This window comes from Vespula vulgaris, chromosome 2 (assembly GCF_905475345.1).
Source record: "Vespula vulgaris chromosome 2, iyVesVulg1.1, whole genome shotgun sequence".
NCBI classification, from domain to species: Eukaryota; Metazoa; Arthropoda; class Insecta; order Hymenoptera; family Vespidae; genus Vespula; species Vespula vulgaris.
Window position 1 is genome coordinate 6,691,075 of NC_066587.1, and position 21,996 is coordinate 6,713,070.

Below are 21,996 nucleotides of genomic sequence, written 5' to 3' on the forward strand. Positions count from 1 at the left end.
TTTGAGAAAGTGGAAAAGTTTTATTAGAATAACATCCGTGCATCGAAAGATTGAGAATCGCTAGGAATTACAAAATAACACTTTTTTTCCGGATTTAAAACTGTATCTATCATCGTGCCATGCGTTTACGCAGAACTCAGAACATGGAACATGGAACATGGAACACAGAACACGGAACATGGAACATGGAACACGGAACACCGAACACAAAACACGGAACGTGGAACACGAAACATAGAACACGAAACACGGTACACGGAACGTAGAACAATCATAAATTGCTCGATCAATGTATTTCTAATGTAACCAACTTCACAATTTCCTCCTCTCTCTCTCTCTTTCACCCTCCCACTCAATCTCTCTTTCTTTCTCTGTCTCTCTCGTTCCGTACTTCACGTTGATCATACATCGACCTTCTCTCTCTCTCTCTCTCTCTCTCTCTTTCTTTCTCTATCGTTCTGTACTTCACGTTGATCATACATCGACTTTCTCTCTCCCTCCCTCTCTCTCTCTCTCTCTCTCTCTCTCTCTCTGTCTCTCTCTCTCTTTCACTCGTTTAAAATCTTTTATCCTGTTTTATAGAGAATATTCTGTCAAATTAAATAGCTTCGAATTTTCTGTCAAATCATAAAAAGCAATTCTACAAAATTTCATTTCAATTAAACGATAATAGTAGTTTTTGAGAAATTGCATAGACAAAGAGTAAAGATTTTATATCAATAATTTCATTTGGATTAGAGCAACAAATAGTAGGAGTTTCTGAGAAATTACAAATCCATAGATTAAGAATTTAAGGTTTTAATAAAATAAAAATGATAAAAATGTTTGTATTGTTTTAAACGTAACTACGTTCTTTTGTATCTCGATCGTTCAGTCGATTTTTATCAAAAATTTTCAACGAGACGAAAACGATGAAAATCTTGGTTATTTTATATTCACGACGTTCTATTTATACTTCTCTGGTTTCGTCGAGTTGCATTGAAAATTTTCAATCAGATGAAAACGATAAAAATCTTGATTATTTTATATCGTCGACGTTCTTTTTATATTTCACTCGTTTCATCGACTTACACTTGAGATTTGCAATGAAATAAAACTGAAGAAACAATAATGAAAAAAAAAAAGAAAGAAAAAGAAGAAAGAAAGAAAATCGTTTTTAACGAAAATACGAACAAAAGGGAATATGACTACGTACCAATATGAAATTCCCTGGATACGCGTGAGCATATATACTGTTAATAAACTGTACTCTCTCGATGAGCTCTGTAACTAATTGGAAAATCGATTTCTATGGTTGGATTAATCCATCGAACGGCTTTTACACTTGGAAAGTTCGGTTTAACTATAAGAGCGAATGAAACTCGATCGTTAAACGATTAAAAGCCGATTGTACCTGTCAAAAGCAAGTGTTCGACGAGTTGTGTCCGATATATCGAATCTGTTATTACATAGTCCTTTCATTCGTCCGATTGAATTAATCAATTCTACAAAGGAACATATTACAAATCATTTTAACAATATCTATTTAAGATCTCGAAATTTAATCGGACATTCTTTTCTTTCGAAATAATCAAATGTCTTAAATGATTACTCGGTCTCTATCTTTTCTTTTTTTTTTTCTTTTCTTTTCATGATCGCTTCTATTTAGTATTTGTGTCTACTTTTTTTTTATATTATATAACGTTTCTTTCTTTGTAATTTAAAAAATTTAGAAAAAAAAATCATCGAGAACAAAAAAAAAGAAAATGGATATACCGTCGACTATTTAAAAAATATCGATATCTACTTTTTTAATAATTTTACGCATACCCATTTTTTTTGTTGCATCATGATTGCTTTCTTCTTTTAATACTTACGATCTTACAAAACGAACTCAAATTATTGGATTGATTCATAAATAAGTATAAAGTTTAATATAACGAACTTTTTACTTATGGCATTAATTTATGAATCAAATCAATAATTTATGAAAGACATATACATATGTAAACTTATGTATTTTCATCGATCAGATGGCTTTAGATATTCTCAAAAAAATGTAAAAATACAGAATTCTTATTCGTTCTTCGTGAAATATTTATACAATGAACATTGAAAGCATCGAAGCACACTCGCTGTATGAATCTTTCATGAGCATACTTCTCCTCGTAAATTTTCAATTTTCCCTTTTTATCAACCTCGTCGCGACCTGTCGAAAATCTTATTTATTTATTTATATATTTTCTTTTTCTTCTTCTTTCTCGTGAATTTTTCTTTACCTTCGTGCCCTTAGTTTCGTGTGTACTTGCGTATATAACACGTAAGTGCATCGTCCCACAAGCAGCAATTTCTACTTCCTATATTCGTAATATAAGTCTTTGGTCGTTCTCTGTACGACACTATTTCGACGTCTTTATTAAGTTCCTGTGTTTATTACAGTTTGTCGACGAAGACCAATTTCTCTCTTCTCATTCGAATATTTTGTCACGACGATCGGAGTTAACGTGTTCTAATTGATAATTTAGAAAATCGAAGAAGAAAAAAAAACCAAAATAGATATCGGTAAAAATATGCGGGAAGGTAAAAAAATTTTATTCGAAATTCAACGTTCGATTTCATCAAAAAATTTAATTAAAGAATTCAATTACGAGGAATTAATAGAAACAAACAAAAACTTTTTCAGAAAATATTAAATTAAAAATCTGAAATATTTTCACAAAAATATTAACGTTTTCGTTCATACGTACGCGTAGTTTAGAAAATTGAAAGGGAGAAAAAATAAATTGGTCTGGAAATAAAAAAGGTTTATTTGGAATTCAACATTCAATTTCATAAAAAGAAAGATTAATTAAAAAATCAAATTACGAACGATCGATAGAAATGAACAGAAATGTTGTTCGGGGAAAATTCAATTAATGAATCGTAATATTTTCATAAAAAGATAATATTAACGTTTTAATTTACACATACGTGTGGCTTAGAAAGTTGAAGAAAAAAAAGATAGATCATTGAGAAAGTAAAATAATTTTATTCAACATTCAACGTTCGATTTCATCGAGAAAAATAAAAATATAGACGATTATACAATATAGTTTTATAAAAACGTTAACGTTCTAATAGTTGTGTATAGACGTTTCAACTAACCAAGACTGATAATATAAAAAAGAGAGAGAATATTTAGCTATGTTTACCTACATCTACGTTTTCTCACTTTTTATGATCTCCAGCCGTAAAAGATAAATTTACATTCCGAAATAATTAAAAGTTATTCAAGCGTAACGCGTACTATTACATATCTAACGTGGCTTACAATAATTAAAAGAATACGCGTAACTGTTAATTCCTCTTTTTCTTTTTTTCTTTCTTTTTAAATTATTATCAACATAGTTAACATGACATAGTTTTCTCCGTTGATCGCTATTCGGAGAATTCCTAAGAAAGATAATCGATATTTCTATGAGATAAATTTCCTCGCGAGAGATCGACGTTGATCGACAAGATAATTATCGTTCTAAATTTGAAAGATATAGAATTAACCTTCAGAGAATATCACAGTTTGAAATTTCATCCGAAGACGATAAGAAATTTCCATGTAAAACTTATGAAGCTTCATTAATTTATCACGACGAACTATCGCAACGAATTAATTTTTTTTTTCTTTTTTTTTCTTTATAATCTTCATTTGACGATAATTCATGATAGAAAGAAAAAAGAAATTTTTTTAATCGCACTTATTTTTCTTATTAATTTTTTTAATTTTTTGAAATAAAAAAAATAAAATATATATATCGACATGTTGAAATTTCGTCTCGCGATAATATTAACACTACTGTTCGTTATAATAATTTTCAAAGATTAAATAAAAAAACATAAAACTTCGTTTTCTTAGAAGAAGAAACAAATTAGAAAAAATGATTCAAGAGATCGATTACATTATAATAACAAAGAATGAAATTCGAGTTATGAAGAAAACAATCGCAGTGATTACAACTTTTAAATTATTTTGCTGGAAAAGAAATTGCGTTTATTTATTTTTCTCTTTCTCTCTCTCTCTCTCTCTCCTCTTTTTTCCTGTTCTTTAATAATTCAAAGGAAACAACTTTTTCAATAGTGCAATCCTTGAAATTGATTTATTATCTATTCGGATACATGACGCGTTCGTATCAAATCCATGATCAAATTATCGGCTAAATTTGAGCCGATCTATTGAAATGAATAATTAATTTGTATTCTTCGAGCAGTCGTACTTGACAAAAAGAAAACTAAATAAATAAATAACTAACTAAATAAATAAATAAATGAATAAACGAAGAAACGAACGAACGAACGAACGGATAAATAAATAAATAAATAAGCAAATAAATAAATAAATAAGTAAATAAGTAAGAAAAAAAGAAAGAAAATAAAGATAGAAAGGAAAAAGAAAAATAATCAGAAAATTAACACGAAAACTAGAACGTAATTTAGAGCTCCAGGTTTACCGTTTTACGTGTAAATTCTATCTCGTGTAATATATGTATACTTTCACGATAGCCACTAGAACTTCTTGCTCAACGATATTTAGACCTTCTTTTTCTTTTTCTCTCTTGGGAATTGCCAAGCCCTGACCTCTTGTTTATCCTAAGTGCGAGAAGAGATAGAAAATAAGGATATTTTCTCTAAGGCCATAACACTTTCCTGAAAGTAAACGTAGTCGTACATCGAATACAGGTTGATAATAAAAATAAAGAAAGAAAGAAAAAGAGAAATAAAGAAAGAAAGAAAGAAAGATAGAAAGAAAGAAAGAAAGAAAGAAGGAAAAATGATTGTCCGATGATATGCGTGTTCTCATTTTCCGAGTTATCCTACATTTTCTTTACCTGCCACTCCTATTTTCTATTATTACATATGACGCCTGGACGTCTCGAAGAAAACTATTCAAAGTTTTCCCATATCGATACGTTGACCGACATTCGAACTTCTTTCACGACTTACATAAACACACAATATACTATTTTCTTCTCGATATTATACATGTATATATATACATATATCCTACATTTCTATTTCAGCAAATCTCAAAGGAACCTTTGGAAGAAAGAATATTTAACGTTTAAAGAACGAGATGGACGACGAGGCGTCTATTTTCTGGGCAGTTATCCTGATGATCAGTGGTATTGTGATGATGACGATATTACTCGCTTGCTATGCTTGTCTCTTTCGAGATTTGTGCTGTCGAACCGACGAGAGATCTAAAAGAAGACGGACGATTCGTCGAACTCCTTTACAAGAAGCTGACGAATCCAATAGACAAAAATTTGACGCAATACCTATGAACGATATTACTCAAGGTGATAGCATGCCTACGGAATCAGAAAAAGTTTAAAGACGTTCTTTGTCATTCACTCTCATTGTTAATTGTATACCGACGAGCCGATTTGTATCTTTGATCGCTTTAATAGAAAAGAAAAAGGAGAAGAAAAGGCAAAAATAAAAAATAAAAAAACAAAAATTAAGAAGAAAATGAAGAAAAAGAAAGAGCTAAGAGAAAACACATTTCGAGTTATCGAAGAAACATCAATTTTTACACCGAATTGTGTGGACTATAGTGTTTAAGAGTCTGTGAGGTATTAAATTTTATTCCAAGCTGCGATCTCGTAGATCTTTTTTCTTATGTATGTACATATTTAGATACACATCGATATACATATGTCGCGTCTCGTCATACATATACGCGAGTATGTACACGACGAAGCATGTGTGTGTGTGTGTGTGCACCTGTGTGTATGTGTGTGTTTGTTCGTTTAATAGAAAAATCTGATAAAAATATTCAACGCATCGTCTTTTACACGCGGCCGATGATAACAACGTTTTCATATTTTTCACGCCAAAAATCACAGATTGGCGCCAATTTCTTCTATGCCTATAATCGTATATAAAATAAATCTCTATGTATATTTTCGTCGTGCGATCATTATAAGCTACCCGTATATATATACACACAGACACATATATATATGTGTATATATGTATATATATTTTTTATCTTGTGTTTTTTTTTGTTTTGTTTGTTTGTTTATTCTTTTTTTTTCTTTTTTTTTCTTTTTTGTTAATTTCTTGTACGACACTCATCTCCCATCCCCTCTGGTAACTTCATTGACGATCGGTCTAAGTATCCCTTTGAAAGATATAGATACACGTTGATAAAACAGGGATATTGTGCGATGGAGACAACTCCGACGATACATTCGACTAGCTGATTTGGTTGTTGAGTTGCTGTAAAACGGAAAGTACTACCTCGCGAAGAGTCTGAAAGTAATTTGTTCTCGTTAATGCGAACGAGTCCGATATATTTCTATCGTTTGTTTGCTTTTTCTTTGTTTCTTTTTCTTTTTGGCAACATGTCTGGATAAACAATAAGTTGGATGATTCACCTGAGGCTTGCAATGTTCCTCTAACCAACTAAACACGCAACCGGACAATTCTGCAAAATTCGCAACGGAGATGTTGTTGAAACTTTGAAATAAACGATCCATAATCGCCTGGAACTAAAAATAGAAAAAAGAAGTAGAGAAATAATTCTATCTTGTGATAAGAAGCCATAAGAAAAACAATTTTGGAAACTAAAATAAAAGAAGAAAAAAAGAAAGGATCTCTCTACCACTTGGAATTTCGTTTCATCCGATATACGCATTTCTGCATGACCAGGTTGCGTTTGGTGCGCTTTCACAATCTGTTCGTAATTGGCCTGCATAATACGTAGAGCGACAACTTCTTTTCTCAATGCGTTACGTTCGTCCTCTTGTTTCTTTTTTTGCTGCAACAAAAACTGTATATAATCTATAGATTTTTGAAGAACCGTAGCTTTGGACAGTTTGTAACCGGATGAATCGGTGTGTTGACAAGTAGGCACTAAATTTTGAAGCGAATCGTATCCTTTTTTAATGGCATCTCTACGCTTTTGTTCAGCCTGAGTATGAGCTTCCCTACGTCGTTCTTTATAACTTATCGTTGAATTTTTATTATCACTGTCTTCATCCTCTGAAATCAAATCAAACCCACCTATTCCTGTTAAATATTATCTTTAAGGAATAACGTCTAAATGTAATCTGTCTATCATTATTCACCTGTATTATGAGCAGACGAGGATGCAGTATTTACAGAGCCTGTACTACTACAACGAGAGAAAGTATACTTTTCCGTAGGACTAGATGGCTCTAATTTCATATCAGCATTTGGTCCAACAGCACCACTGCCTCCACGCATAGTTAAACTTTCTATTTCCATAATGCAAAAACACAAAATAAAATTGTTAAAGATGTAAAAATCATATAGATAATCAAAATGAAATATAAAATTGTGTGAAAAATATTGCAATGAGAAGTCCGTTCTATTTCTATTGTACAAACAACAAAAGTGTCTCCCTCTCTGCCTATCTCTTATCAGAAACAATAAATAAAACTAATAAAAGTTCAAACAATGAAAGTAACAAAGACATGAAAAAGAATTGCTTTCTTACGTATCTCGTATCCGTCCTTGTGCAAAGTGTTTGCCATAATTGCAGCCGTATTTCTTGTTACACTTAAAATCAATTGAAATGAAAATGAAAGATCAATATACACATGTGGTTATAGGTTATGATCGACAAGGTGATTCGAGAAAAAAAATGTGGAGACATCAGCTTGGTGCGATCGATTCGACGTGACGACTTATACAGCGATAAAGAGACATTTACATAAAGGCCGTTACTTTTGAGTCGAATTTTTATAACGTTTTCAATGATCCTGATACGCGTATATCGCTATAACACCGATCCATATTACACTCCATCTTCGACTGAAATCAAACGAGAAACTATTGTCCTCCGCGATAATCAAGATTACCAATAGGACACGTGTCTATCAACAACGATTAACAACGCTAACCTCACTTGATATTTATCAGCTGTAGTTTATATTATATTGATTATACATATAACGTATGATAACGATTAAATATCAATAATTGAAAAATAAAAAGTAAATTAGATCATTAAAATTAAAACACAACAAGCTATTAATTGGTTCAACAAACGATAAAAAATGATGATTGTAATATCAGTAAAATTTCAGATTTTTTAGTCACATTCTACCTTATCGACAGAACCACTAGAAACGATTCGTAGCGTTCTTATTATTCTTGGAACTAGAATTAAATGCTGTCAAGAGAAATATAACATGGATATTAGATTTAAAATATGCTTTTAGTATGACTAATAGCAGTGCGATAACAACTAAATGCAGCCAATTAGCTCGACAGTACTTGCATTGTTCACAATAATATTATACGCTTTATTAAAATGCAAGTAATATCGATTTCCAGGTCTCACCGCGTGGAGGTTGCTGCATACGGAGACCCTACTTTCAATAAAAATTATAATAAATTATCAAAAGACAGAAAGAAAAAGAAAAATCAATTCTAAGAGTTTAACGAATTTCTATAAGAAATAAGTTTACTCGACAACGTACTACATAATAGCGTGTCAATGGGCGTTGAGAACATTATTCGAGGTCGTACGTGTTTGTTTTGTTTATGTTCTTTCTTTGCGACCACTCGAAGCTACGATTAAAAATTCGATATGATGCTAATTTTAAACGCACTACCTACGTTTAAAATATACCTCATCAAGGTCGCCTTATGACTACGCATATGTATATTAGCATTATCATATTTCAATGGTAACATTATATCGTTGAAAGAAGGAGAGGGGAGAGAGAGAGAGAGAGAGAGAAAGAGAGAGAGAGAGAGAGAGAGAGAGAGAGAGAGAAAGTAATAATACATCGAAAGATGATAAGAGTTATTAAACAAATTAGATAAACGTAAAGATCGTTGATATGATTAGAAATAGAAAAGAAATAGAATATGCTCACCTCTTTGACGACGACGTAAGAACGAATGAAAAATCGTGAAATTATACGGGCTTCCCCTCCCATGAGTAGTTCGGCCATGATGCTTGTTTTGATAGCGCGCAAATAGTAGTATCATGGCGGCTACGATTTCATTGGTTATCTGATTTGCCGCGGATAAACGCGTTATTTTTAACATCGTATCATCCAACTCGAAATTGATAAAACGTCGATTTCTCTTGTCAATAAGTCAATAATTATTTATAATTACTAAGTAATATCTTTTTCCTTTCTTCTCTTTTTTTTTTTTTTTTTTTTTTTTTTTTTAATATCAATATAGAAAAGAAAATAATTCGAACGTGCTCCTTATCTCTTGTTTTTTACCTATATTTAAAACGTCCAAATGAGATTAAGCAAAAAAAAAAGTTGATATATGTTAAATTATGTTTATTATAAGGTGTATCTAATATATATTTACAATCGTTTTAATACAAGTAAAACCATTTAAGTTAATATATTCATATTTTTTTTCTCGGAGTACGGCGTTTCGGATCCGTCAAACGCTGTGGCAATTGTATTCCTAAATATTCGCTTTTTCGCATTGTGTAAACTGTAAATTACACGAATGTGTTTCATTGTGGGTATTTGCCTATGTTGTGTACCATGAAAATATCGAGAACCATACTTATTAGTATCGTACAATGTACGAAGATACTTTATTTTATTTATTTCAATTTCTTTATGATTCTCTGACACTCTGGTGCATTGTATTCTTTTGTTGTTGTTGTTGTTGATGTCGTCGTTTTATTATTATTATTATTATTATTATTATTATATTATTATTATTACTTTTATTTTTTATTTTTTAATGTTTTTTAAGAAAATTCGTGGTTCCATGCACGCACCGTCGATGCACATTGCTCGCTACTCCCTAAGAAAAAAAAATTCATCTATATCTCTAGATCGTGTATTCATCATTTATGCTTGATTGCATGCCTAACATAATAGATCCGTGTGTGTTTACGTGTAATACACAAAGTTAACGACTTTTTTTTTTTGTATCATTCGGGGACGGATTATGTCGGAAAGCCGAGGATCGCGAAAACGCAGTAAATTAAACAAAAAAAAAAAAAAAAGAGAGAGAAAAAGAAAATAAAATAAAATAAAAAAAAAACAAACAACAAAAAAAAACAAAAAAAAACGAATAAAATACACATCGATTAACCAATAAAACTTATTGGACAATAAATCGATCGGCGATTCGTTAGCTTTCAAATTAAAATTTTAAAGATATCTAGAGCTTTTGTTATATCAGCGAAACAAAACTCTATAATGAATTGCCACCATAAGAAGTTTCGTTGGAATTTGATCTTTTTCCTTTTTTTTCTTGTGTCTTCTATCTTCGCGCAAACGAATTTTTTTTATTATGTTTCTTTTATTATTTTCTACTATGACTTAAGTACAGTCCCATTTATATATTACTAAATGGTACGATTATTATTAAAAGCATTTTCGAAAATTTCCGACATACACAGCGATTCGGCTACGACCGCCCCCGCAAAAAACCTTATGCGTGTTCTTTGTTGAGTGAAACTCACACATAGTTTTGTAGCCAGAAACGCCCCACGTGTATTTTATTTGAATAAAGGTCACTTTCCCGCAGTTTAATCGATAAAGCATCACATCATAAATTCTCCTCAAGTTTGAATTTAGAATCTTTCTCACTCACACGTTCCTATCTCTCTCTCACTCTCTCTCACTCTCTCTTTCTCTCTCTCTCTCTTTCTTACTCTTTCATCCACATTTACCCTCTCTTTCCCCTTCTTACTATATTTATAATATATATCACACATTCTTAATCATGCATATGGATTCTTTCATCAAGTATTTGCATCATCCTCTCTCTCTCTCTCTCTCTCTCTCTCTCTCTTCCTTTTATTCTCCTTTTTCCCTAATTCTTTTTTTTGACATCGATACAAAATTATATATATATATATATATGTATGTATGTATATGTATATATATATATTTCGATAATTATTTCATAACTATTAATTATTATATCTTATTGTTCCATTAAAGTTTAAACTAAAATGCTCTGTAGTGGTATGAACATACAGACAAGTGTATATACATGCATCTATGCATATACATATCTATATATATATACATATATATGCATTGACTGTGCATAACAAACACTCACACGCACATGCATACATACATGCACACATGCATACATCATTCATACATACATGCACACATGCATACATACATACATACATACATACATACATACAACATACATACATACATACATACATCCACACACGTACATATGTATATATATATATACATATATTCATAATGAAGTATTATTTACTTATTATCCTTATGTTTTTTTTTTTATTTTGTTTATCTTTATTACTAGAATCATGAATAAACTCACAATATGTCTAACTACACTTCTTTGAGATTAATTGGATGATCGGTGCAAATAAGACAATTAACATGTTTCCTACGAAGTCCTCTCTATCATCGAGCATCGCACAGGGTAAAGCGTCAGACTTTGAAAACCGATTTCCCATATACTCAATTGTTAATAAATGACAATTTGAATTTACGCGTCTTTCCCCGACACTATATATGTATAATTGTCGTTATATATGTAATCCTCCTTTTTGCTGCTGTTGTTGTTGTTGTTGTTGTTGTTAGTTAGTTAGTTTTTTTCCTATAGATAAGCTTGTACGCTTTCAATAACAACATTATTGTTTTGAGATTACTGAAAATTTTTGCGTTCATAAATTTGCAACGGTAACTTCTCGATGCCCAATCATTTTCTTTTGTTGTATTGTTATTAATTGTTTTTTTCCCTCTTTTCCTTCTATAAATAATTGTTCCTATAAATAATTACCTAGCTCTATTAATATTGCAATACCACGCCGTCTCTTTGCGGATTTTAACACACCGCACCACCATTTGTGCGACGGCGTTCTTTTTTCCCTCTCTCTCTCTCTCTCTCTTTCTTTCTTTTTCTCCCTCTCTCTCTCTCTCTCTCTCTCTCTGTCGTGAGAAAATAATATATATATATATATATGTGTGTGTGTATATATATATATTTATATGTGTATATATATATGTGACACATATTTTTTTTTCAAATTATCTATTTCAATTATCTCGTTCAATTATCGCTCATATTTCGTCGAACGTTCCATATTTCTTTCCAAACTTTCCTTTTCTCTTATCCTCTCGTTTCTCTTGTTTACTTCTCTTAAGGCTCAGATGAAAAAAAAAAGAAGTTCGTTTAGATTGAAACGATTTTTATTATTTTTTCTTTCCCCCTTTCTTTTGATTATTAACCTGATATATTCACTTCTAATTTGAAAGTATTCATATACACGAGTTCATGTACGGAAGTCCAACGATGAAGTGATGTGAAGGCGGGGGAAATAATAATTATAAAAAAAAAAAAAAAAAAAAAAAAAGCAGGAAATGAAAATAAATATAGAAAGACGATAAAGTAGGGACTATTGATTAACCGAATAAATTATTTCGATAAGTAAGTAATCCCGTGCTATATATATATATATATATTTCTAGTTTGTTATATCTTCGACCACACCTGCTTCGACCGAACGTTTCTTTCTATGCGAAACGAAACATTTATTAATTTCTTTTCTTTTGTTTTGTTTCTCGCTTATTTCTTTTTTGTTTTCGTTTCAAGCTCGACGGCACGTTTAAAGAGAGAATAAAAGATTAAATTTAAAAAGAAAAAAAAAAAAAAAAAGAAAAAAAATGAACGCGTTACGAAATATCTTGATATCTTTTACGAACGCATTCACGTATCTCGTGTATTTTATATATATGTATGTATGTACGTATGGTACTTCTTTCCCAAGCCATATTCTCGAAAAATTTTTCTTTTCCGATAATGATTCTATATTCTCTTTTTTGTTTGTTTGTTTATTATCCTTTTCTTACTTTTTCTTTTCTTTTTTGTTTTGTTTTTGCATTTCTTCAATCCTTTCCTCCGAATTTTGTTCTTACTTCATATAAAAATCTCTACAAAACTCGATGACATTCCATTTTCGCCAAAAAAAAAAGAGATTATGCATCTATTGTATATTGTTATCCACTGGCGATATCTCGATAGCCATGCACAACGTGAAATTTCTATTCCTGTTAAAATTACAACTAAGAGTTTTTCAACGATCAATTTTATACAAGCATTTTTCCTTCTTTTCTTTTTCTCTTTTTCTTTCTTTCTTTCTTTCTTTCTTTCTTTCTTTCATTTTATACAATTTTAATACCAAACATCATCCCATCACGCCAGTTAGAATATTTTCTTAAACGACGATTTTCATGAAAAATATTGGGATGAAATATTCAGTTTATGGACTACGGAAAAGTTATTATTATTATTATTATTATTATTAATATTATTATTATTATTATTATTATTATTATTATTATTATATCACGTTAAAAACAAGATACGAATTCGGTACTCGTTCGTTACTTGTCCAAGGAGAACAGAAGGTAAATTTCGTTTGTTGATATTCTCTCGAAATTCTATCTCGAAATTCTATCTCGACATTTCTAACAGACAATTTCATGTTGTTTTTAAATGACGTGGAACGATGTTTAAAAAAAAATAGTGGGGAAAAAAGAAAAAGAAAAAAAAAAGAAAAAGAGAAAAAATAGAAATGAAATTCTTTGGGTCGACAAACAAAATGTCAAATGCCTTCCGTAAACCTCGGATATACCATGGCGATTATGATATTAATAGAGAATACTCTAAGAAGTCTTCGAAAGAAGGTTGGAAAGATAGACGCGTTGCGTTACGAGAAAATGTTGGAAAAAATTTACTATCGTTTAGAATATATGCAGATACCATTGTGATCAATCATCATCGTAAGAGAGTATGTTCGTTCTTTTAAATATAAATAAACTTTAAGCTAGCTGCATCGATCACCGCCGTGCGTCCGTAGAATGGAAAAAATAACAACTAATCGAATTATATATTAATTTCCAAAACGGGGGGTTCGTTGCATGCGAAGCACGTTGTAGGACGATCGGGAAAGAATTTTGTACTTTTCTAAGATCATCCACCACCTGCTGTTTGTCTTCGTAACAGAACGTGCCATTTTCTAATGTGATTTTTCGTAATGCAGAGAATAAAGAAAAATAAGAAGAATGAAATACCTTCTCTTGGAAAAACCGATCAGAGATATAAGAATAGATATTTGTACCATGATCAGAATCAATTTACAGCTTTGAGCGTTTAGCTTGACGAGACTTGGCAGTACGACGTGGTTTTTTCGTAGCGTCGCTCGGTGTTTCGTCCACGCTAGATTTCCGTTTTAAGGAATCCGTTGGTATAGGTGTTTTAGGAGGTGCCATCTCAGCAGGTTCCGAAGGAGCTGCTGGCGATGGTGATTGCGTCACGGTTGCTTGTGGAACAACTTCCGTGGGACTATGTGCATCCGCTATAGGGATAAAATCCAATCCTTCTCCAAATACCTCTGGCATTACTCCTTGATTAACTAAAGCCTGTAGATCTTCCGTAGGTACTGGCATAGATTGACCACAACCAACGCAAACAGGTATCGCAGGGGACTTAGACCGCCAATATTGAAGTTCCGTCTTACATTTATTTAATTCCTGTAAAATTTCAAAAATCGACATTTCAATCAATTCTTTATACTATTCAACTTAAATCTATCTATTTTTTATATTAATCGTTGTATCAAATTCGACGAGAATATTACAATTTACACGGATCTATTCTCTTTCTCTCTCTCTCTTTCTCTCTGTGTCTCTCTCTCTCTCTCTCTCTCTCTCTCATATACTAAGTATACCTGGGTAAATACCTGTAGTAGTGTGCTAAACTTGCGAGATGTCTCTTCATTCTTTTTGTCATTGTCGTCGAGACGCGTAGCATACTCTACAATTTGTTTCTGTTGCTCGGCTATTTTCGCCTTACAACTCCTTAAATCCCTACGCATCAACGTCAATTGACTGTTATATCTCTTCATTCCTTGTTTTATTTTACGAATCCGTTTCCGTAATACCATGTTTGATTGTGGAGGTGAAACATTCGTTTCTAAGAGAGCAGGATCTTCGGAGGAATGTGGAGGAGAACCTTCCTCTCCACTACCACTCCCCGCTTTACTGCTTCCAACACTTAGGGGCGCAGAATCCAGGCACATAAATGGTTTACTAACATTACTAGCTGCTGCAATTCACAGTACATGCATTACGTTATTGAATTACATGCAATATCAAATTAATATCTTAATAAGTATATTTATTTACTCACAAGGGAATGTCCCTGCTAAATCCAGAAAATCAGCTCCAAAATAAGGAATTTCTGGTAACATTGGCTCAATTCGTTCTTTAAAATATTCCATAGCCATAGTACTCAAATCAAATAATTCATCTGTGACTTTGTAAGGTCGTGCTAATTTTGGAGTAATCTTTATATAATGTAATATACGAAAAACTTCATCCAATATCTGTAAACATCGAATTAAAATATTAACGCATAAGTGTCTATCCTTCCAGGAATAAAAATTGTATTCGATTTACCTCTCCAGGAAAAAAGCAACAATGTTTTCTCTCTATATGTTTACCGAAACACATTTGAAGTAAAGTAAGTCGCATATGTAAAGTTTCTATAATATCCGATTCACATGCTAATGGATGATTACGACGCGCGGATTCACGTCTAGGCATTTGAGATTTGATCGCTTGAAAGCGACTCAACATTTGTGCTTGCAGTTTTTGAAATGCCGAATTGAGAATGTTTCCACAGACACGATCCATTTGATGAGAAACCTGTAAAACAACAAACGAATGAATAATCTTGACAAGCAGTAACGAATGTAGTAGCTTAAAAAAATTCTATCAAATAAAATTTCTAAGAAACTCTTCTATAATACTCACTGGACGTAAATGTGCTACCGTGTTATAATTCAAATAACTAAAGATCTTCTCAATGATTTCAACCGGCAAATCAAAAAGGCTTAAGTTGCATATCGAAGGAGGAGAAACTGAAGAAGACGTGCTGGAAGGTCCTGCTGAGGACGAAGCCTGATGTTTCCTCGACGGACTAACTTCCCTGACGTCGTTAACAGTACCTCCTCCATTATTTGCACCTATGCTACTTGATTGACGTGTCGACACCATTTTCTTCATATACAATTAACACTACGACAAACCTGAAACGAATAGAAATGAAAGATGACACAACGGGTATATAAATAAAATCATTCCTTCAAACGTACACCCTAATCATCGTCTCTAACAAATCAAATCAAACAATGTCTAAATGTCAACATACATGTCACACACACATTATATATATATATATATATATATATATATATATATATATATATTTTTGCAATCTGAACAGTTAAGAAAAAAGAAAACACACACACACACACACACAGTACGTATACCAAACGTGTTACGAAGAAAATCGTAGAAAAAAATAAAAGGAAAAAGAAAAAAGAAAAAGAAAAGAAATAAAGAGAAGAAGCAATTACAATTACCAATAATTCTAACTGAAATGAAATCTGACGCGCGCGCGGAAAATAATCCTTTTCTCGTTTATAAATTCATACGACCGTGGTAAGAAAGAAGCACTACGAAAGAAAAGATAAACGACACGAGAGCATCGACGAGTGGAATCCTTTTTGAGGCACGTAGATGACGAAAGAGCAATATCGTATTTCAACCAAGGAACACAGTTTACGAAATCAGAAATGCCCTATAGCTTCCCCGATGTTCTTCCTCCTCCAGGAAACGATACCGTGTCGAGAGTTTAAGGATTAATACTCGATATAATAAAGGTGATACGAAAGGAGGTTTAGGAACAAAAGGTCGGTAGGAAGATCGATTTGTTAGGATCGAAGCTATCGGAATAACGATACACATTTTCGGCAAGTCCATCTTCGTAGAAAAGAAAAGAAACGAACGAACGAACGAACGAACGAATGAACGAATAGACGAACGAACGAACGAACGAACGAACGAACGAACGAACGAACGAACGAACGAAAGGAAAGGAAAGCAAAGAAAAGAAGGAAGCAAGGAAGCAAGAAAATAAGGAAATAAGGAAGTAAGGAAAGTTAACACTCGATGTCAACACTCGATCGAAGAGAAAACAAAAAAAAAAAAAGAAAAGAAAAGAAAAGAACAAGAACAAGAAAAAGAATCTTCATTCGCGTAATCATCAACGACAATAAACTCCGATTAAATAAGATTATCAGGATTCGCCGATGATCAGAAAGAGAGAGAGATACCTGGAGTATCGGCTTCCTCAGCCGAACTCGACGTGGTCGGCTCGACTATGAGAATTATTTTCTTCGCGCGAGATTTTACAACGATCAACAGGAGGAAAAAAGCACCGATAAGAAGGATGACGATAGAGAGGATGTGCCGGGTGAAAAATCGTGTTCGCGAATATGGATCGTGTCTCTTTCTTTCTCTTTCTCTCGATGATGATGACGATGACGATGATGATGATGATGATGATGATGATGATGTTGATGTTGATGACGATTATGATGATGATGACGATGATGATAATAATGATGATGACGATGACGATGATGACGACGATGATGACGACGGTCGTTGTCGTTGTTGTCGTTGGTCGTTGTAGTTGTCGTTGTAGTTGTCGTTGTAGTTGTCGTCGTCGTCGCCGTCGCCGTCGCCGTCGTCGTCGTCGTCGTCGTCGTCGTCGTCGTCGTCGTAATAGCAGTAGTAGTAGAGAGTAGTAGTGTAGTGATGTAGTAATGTAGTAGTAGTAGTAATAGTAGTAATAGTAGTAGTAATAATAGCAGTAGTAGTAGTAGTAACTGTCGTCGTCGACGACAAGAGAAAGAGTGTAGAAAGAGGTTGATCGTGGTGCGATGTCGTTACACGCAGTAACAGCCACGACGAAACAACGCGGAGCCCGAGGGAAACAAATAGAGGGAAACCGGGTGATCGTGCGCAATCGATGCTCCCATGACTATCTTTTGCATCTACATCGACTCTCTCTGTCTTTCTCTGTCTCTTGATCTCTCTCTTGCTCTCTTTCGCTTTTCTCACTCTTTCGTTCGCATGTTGGTTCTCTCTCTCTCTTTCTCTCTCTCATTCGTTCGCTCGTTCTCTCTTTCTTGCTCTCGTCCGTTCTCTCTCTCTCTCTCTCTCTCTGTTTCTCGACGAAGAAGAGATTCGTATATAATCACGACCGACTCCAATGATAATTGATCATTCGATGAACGCAACTCGATGAAAGAATTTCAGAGAATCCAAGAAAAAGCTGCATACCGCAGTGATATACGATGAAAGCCCTATCACTGTATCCGCGTTGGCGTTTTCAGCGACATTTTGACGGAGATCCTTTCCTTCTCTCTTCGCTCTCCCGCTGCTGCTTTCGTTCTCAGTCCGTTCCACTGGCAATGCTTGCCGCCTCCTTTCCTCTCGACAAAACCGTTTCTCTCTGTGCTCCCTCCCTCTCTCCGAGCTGTTCGCTCGCTCCCTCTCTCTCTCTCTCTCTCTCTCTCTCTCTCTCTCTTTCTCTTTCTCTCTCTCACGCACACTGTCTCTTTATACCCCACCACTGTGTATGTAACTCTCACTCACTCGCTCACTCACTCACTCGTTCTCTCTCTTTCTCTCTTTCGTTCTCTTGCACTCTCCTTCGCTCGTCAAACTCGTTGATTTGTCTCTCTTTCGTATATACGTTCGTCCTTCTTTTTCGTTAACTCGCATTTTCCGTCTCTTTCTTTCTCTCTTCCTCTCTTTCTTCGTCTATACCGTACCGACTAAGGGGTGTTTACTACACGCACATACCACACCCGGAAAAAAGCCCGCGCATTTGACGAGAAGCTGTCTTTCTCTCTCCTTCCCCCTCCCCATAACCCATTCCGATCGCTGCTCCATCTCTACTAGCGCTCCCACCATCCTTCTTTTACCCCCCCTTCCTGCCACTCTTCTTCTCTCGCTTGCACTTTCTCTCTCTCTCTCTCTCTCTCTTTCTCTCTTTCTCTCATTCACTGTCTCGCTCTGCTTTTTACCTATGCAGCCGAGTATGTATGTACGTATATATATATATGTGTATTATATATATATCTTTCTCTCTCCTATCTTTTTCTTTCTCTATTTTCTCTTTGTCTCTCCTTCAGGAAAACGCCATCAGGTGTTACTGGCCACGACTCCGTCGTCCGTAAATTTATTGTAAAAAAGAAAAAAATGCCGATCGTTTCTCGTTCCTGAGCTTTAAACCTTCATAAACGAAGAATAAAAAGAAAAATGGTGACTTCGACTACGACGACTACGGCAACAACGACGACGACGACGACGACGACGCGATCGTCTTCGAACCTCCAAAGTCAACGGCAAAACGGTTAAATCATCGTGTCGACGTTAGCTTACGATCGTAATCTCTGTACGATGATCACTCCATACAAAACCAATGTGTCATGTATTTTTGTATATGCGTGTATGTGTACATGTATTCTCTACACTATTATCGTTTACTATTCGAAATTCAACGACACGATCCGAACATCACGTGCGAACGCGCCCGCACTGTCTACCTGTTTTGTGATTGGTCCCTTGTGAAAACGGCGCGACGATCTTTGATGCGGGAAAAATTCTAACTTCATCGAACAGATGGCGTCAGAGTTTGAACATTCAAATTTTAGTTCGCGCGGGATAACGACGGATGGGATCTTTAAAAACCAATCACGAATCTTTCGACCAATAATATGTCTCGAATGCAAATAGAGAATATATACTCGATTTTAAGTAATACTACTTTATCTTTTTTTCTTCTTTTCTTTCGGTTCTATGATTTGTATGATTTGATCTTCACATGTATGCACTTTGATTCGAATTTTCGTAAATTTTTTCAACGTTTTCAAATAAGAACAGCCAATAGTTATGTATACCTATATATACATGTGTGATATATACGTACATATGTGTGTGTATGTATATATATATGATGTGTATAGATACGTATATATATATTTTATGTATATGTATATATATATATATCAATTGTGTGTGTATATATATATATAAATTCATTTTTTAAAAATAAGAGAGATTAGAAAGAAGATAAGTGCGAATGCAATAAATTGAATGCATTTTTATTAGATTTCATCATCGTACTGGTATACACGGAAAACACTATTGTCAATATTTCATTGGCTGTGATACGCATTGGGACAAATAACGTGACGCATTGTGTCGAGATAATACTGTGCTATGCAGTTGTTATCGATGGTAAAATTACTCAAATAGAATTTGGCGGAAATGAATGAACATAATTGCGAGAGCAAAATCAGAATACGATAGGATTATAGATGTTTGTTAAGTCGTGTAAATTATTCTCATTTATAATCGACTAAAGTTTTCCAGTTGTGCAACAGCCTTTATACATTGTAACTGTTCATTAGTTTCTTCCTTTATATACTTAAAACGTGATGCTCGATAATCTTGTGGGATTATATCATCTCCACACACGCACACACACACAACGTTATAAATGATTTACACATAATTGTCGATGTTTTATAGTAGGTCTATAAAAGAGAAAAAGAAAATAAAAGAAAATAAGAGTTAAAGCGTACAATTTCTACAATGAAATGGAAATACATTTTAAATTGTAACATAATATTATCAAGAGGCGAGGTCAGTACTCATAAATTATCCTGCGTCGTTTAGTCAACAGATTTATCAACCAGTAAACTCATTTTAAGTACGGCAATCTAACTTGATAAGGGAATAATCGAAGACATTATATAGAATCTCGTAAGTATAATAATCTTTTTCCGCGTATAACCTCGAAAATTCTATTAGAAGTATTAGTAGATTTCTAAATCTAATTTTCGGTATTATTTGTAAAAGAGTATTAGGCTTATCTACAGACATCAATGTATTCTTATAGTATAAAGTTTCGTAATCGAACATACACGAAATTAACGGATGAAAAAGTTTCGATATTTCGACATTTTTTGTAAATAGACATTTCATTATGATTCGGTTGAAAGCATTCTTAAAATATCATAAAAGAAGTTAGACTTCAATAAATTAACGGAGCTATGAAATGTGATATCATTTAGTTTTATGAAATATGAATCCATGATCGATGAAGTCTCATATTTCTATATATTAATGTATATAACCTTTATTATTGATTTTATTCTAGCCAGAAATTATGTATAAACATATATATATATATATAGTCATAGTCATACATATATGTAAATATATATATGTATATACTTATTTTATATATATACACACACACACTCGAAACGGAGAAGAATTTTGAATTTAATTATTAAATCTTGTGAATATTATTAGATAATAATCTTCATAGTTTTTACACAATCACGAATATATAATATATATTAGAGAAATTTCAAGCTAAAGGACATTGGTTTGTAAATACTGACACTCGAATATATACACATCAATGTCATAGTTTTATTCGTAGTATATTCTCACGTGCACGTTCAACGTGTGTATTCGTAATGATTTACGTGATTCCGTGCAAATTAATTAACATTGTAATTACTATCACGTTCTAAAATCTAAATATTCAATGCACATATGTGAAATAAAAAAGAATCTGATCCCCACCTTGAAAAAAAAAAGAAGAAAAAGAAATGAGATAACTAGTTTACCTCGATATTTGTCCTCTTATTTTGTCTTTTTCAAAATATACATCTATCTATTTATAATTGCGATATATATATACACACACACACACGCACACACACATACATACGTATAAATATACGACTTACTTTTTATCTATTAAGAATCGATCACGTGATATTACGAGCGGGACATTTAAAACTATTGTCGTAAGACGTACGACTAAAATAAACTAAAATTTGTCTTTTCTCTGTCACTAAGAAGAGTGCAATGATCTCTCTCTTTCTTCTTCCCTTACGATCTCACGAATAAAATCGTCGGTGTCCTTGAAAGAAAAGAAGAAGAAAAAAGAAAGAAAGAAAGAAAGAAAAAAAACGAGGGACAGAAGACTAAAACCAGTTCTAAACTCTCATGGAATATTTGCCTTCGAACCTTCGGGGCCGGAAGCAAGTAGTAAATAAGAATGAGTAGTTCAGCG

The 21,996-nt window shown here is 33.2% G+C and overlaps 3 protein-coding genes across 13 annotated transcripts in view; 1 reads left to right on the top strand and 2 right to left on the bottom strand.

Moving 5' to 3' along the window:
• Window positions 1-21,996, top strand: part of LOC127072788 (FHF complex subunit HOOK interacting protein 2A-like) — a 158,807-nt gene that overhangs the window by 75,877 nt on the left and 60,934 nt on the right. The window lies entirely within an intron of this gene.
• On the bottom strand, window positions 5,570-8,342 carry LOC127072804 (max-like protein X). Of its 5 annotated transcripts, none has more exons than XM_051013538.1 (5): window positions 7,884-8,342; window positions 7,478-7,794; window positions 7,086-7,235; window positions 6,620-7,020; window positions 5,570-6,506 (listed from the first exon to the last, which is right to left on the bottom strand). In XM_051013538.1, the coding sequence occupies exons 2-5, from the start codon at window positions 7,512-7,514 to the stop codon at window positions 6,288-6,290; spliced, it is 807 nt and encodes a 268-aa protein (XP_050869495.1). In that variant the 5' UTR covers window positions 7,515-7,794; window positions 7,884-8,342; the 3' UTR covers window positions 5,570-6,287. The 5 variants fall into 5 exon arrangements, with proteins under 5 accessions (XP_050869495.1, XP_050869497.1, XP_050869498.1 ...); XM_051013540.1 differs by lacking the exon at window positions 7,884-8,342 and having other exon boundaries at window positions 5,570-6,267; window positions 6,393-6,506; window positions 7,478-7,865; XM_051013541.1 differs by lacking the exon at window positions 7,884-8,342 and having other exon boundaries at window positions 5,570-6,267; window positions 6,393-6,506; window positions 6,620-6,999; window positions 7,478-7,860.
• LOC127072795 (F-box only protein 28) lies at window positions 9,276-19,770 on the bottom strand. Of its 7 annotated transcripts, none has more exons than XR_007785590.1 (7): window positions 18,174-18,857; window positions 15,795-16,069; window positions 15,438-15,686; window positions 15,169-15,364; window positions 14,720-15,084; window positions 11,293-14,510; window positions 9,276-9,774 (listed from the first exon to the last, which is right to left on the bottom strand). XR_007785590.1 is itself a non-coding variant. In XM_051013521.1 (7 exons), exons 2-6 carry the CDS (start codon window positions 16,044-16,046, stop codon window positions 14,115-14,117), a joined length of 1,458 nt encoding a protein of 485 aa, XP_050869478.1. In that variant the 5' UTR covers window positions 16,047-16,069; window positions 18,174-18,858; the 3' UTR covers window positions 9,276-9,774; window positions 14,099-14,114. The 7 variants fall into 7 exon arrangements, 6 of the variants coding, with proteins under 6 accessions (XP_050869478.1, XP_050869479.1, XP_050869480.1 ...); XM_051013521.1 differs by having other exon boundaries at window positions 14,099-14,510; window positions 18,174-18,858; XM_051013522.1 differs by lacking the exon at window positions 18,174-18,857 and adding an exon at window positions 18,923-19,770 and having other exon boundaries at window positions 9,276-14,510.

Bases quoted from the DNA above. Each gene is read 5' to 3' on its own strand.
- LOC127072795 (XM_051013522.1), bottom strand. From the start codon at position 16,046: ATGAAGAAAATGGTGTCGACACGTCAATCAAGTAGCATAGGTGCAAAT. The intron at 15,687-15,794 runs GTGAGTATTATA...GTTGTTTTACAG, and splicing joins CGGTAGCACATTTACGTCCA to GTTTCTCATCAAATGGATCG. The intron at 14,511-14,719 runs GTATTTACCCAG...GAAATTTTACAG, and splicing joins AGTTTAGCACACTACTACAG to GAATTAAATAAATGTAAGAC.
- LOC127072804 (XM_051013538.1), bottom strand. From the start codon at position 7,514: ATGGCAAACACTTTGCACAAGGACGGATACGAGATAC. The intron at 7,236-7,477 runs GTAAGAAAGCAA...TTATGGAAATAG, and splicing joins CAAGGACGGATACGAGATAC to AAAGTTTAACTATGCGTGGA. The intron at 6,507-6,619 runs GTAGAGAGATCC...TTCTATTTTTAG, and splicing joins ATGAAACGAAATTCCAAGTG to TTCCAGGCGATTATGGATCG.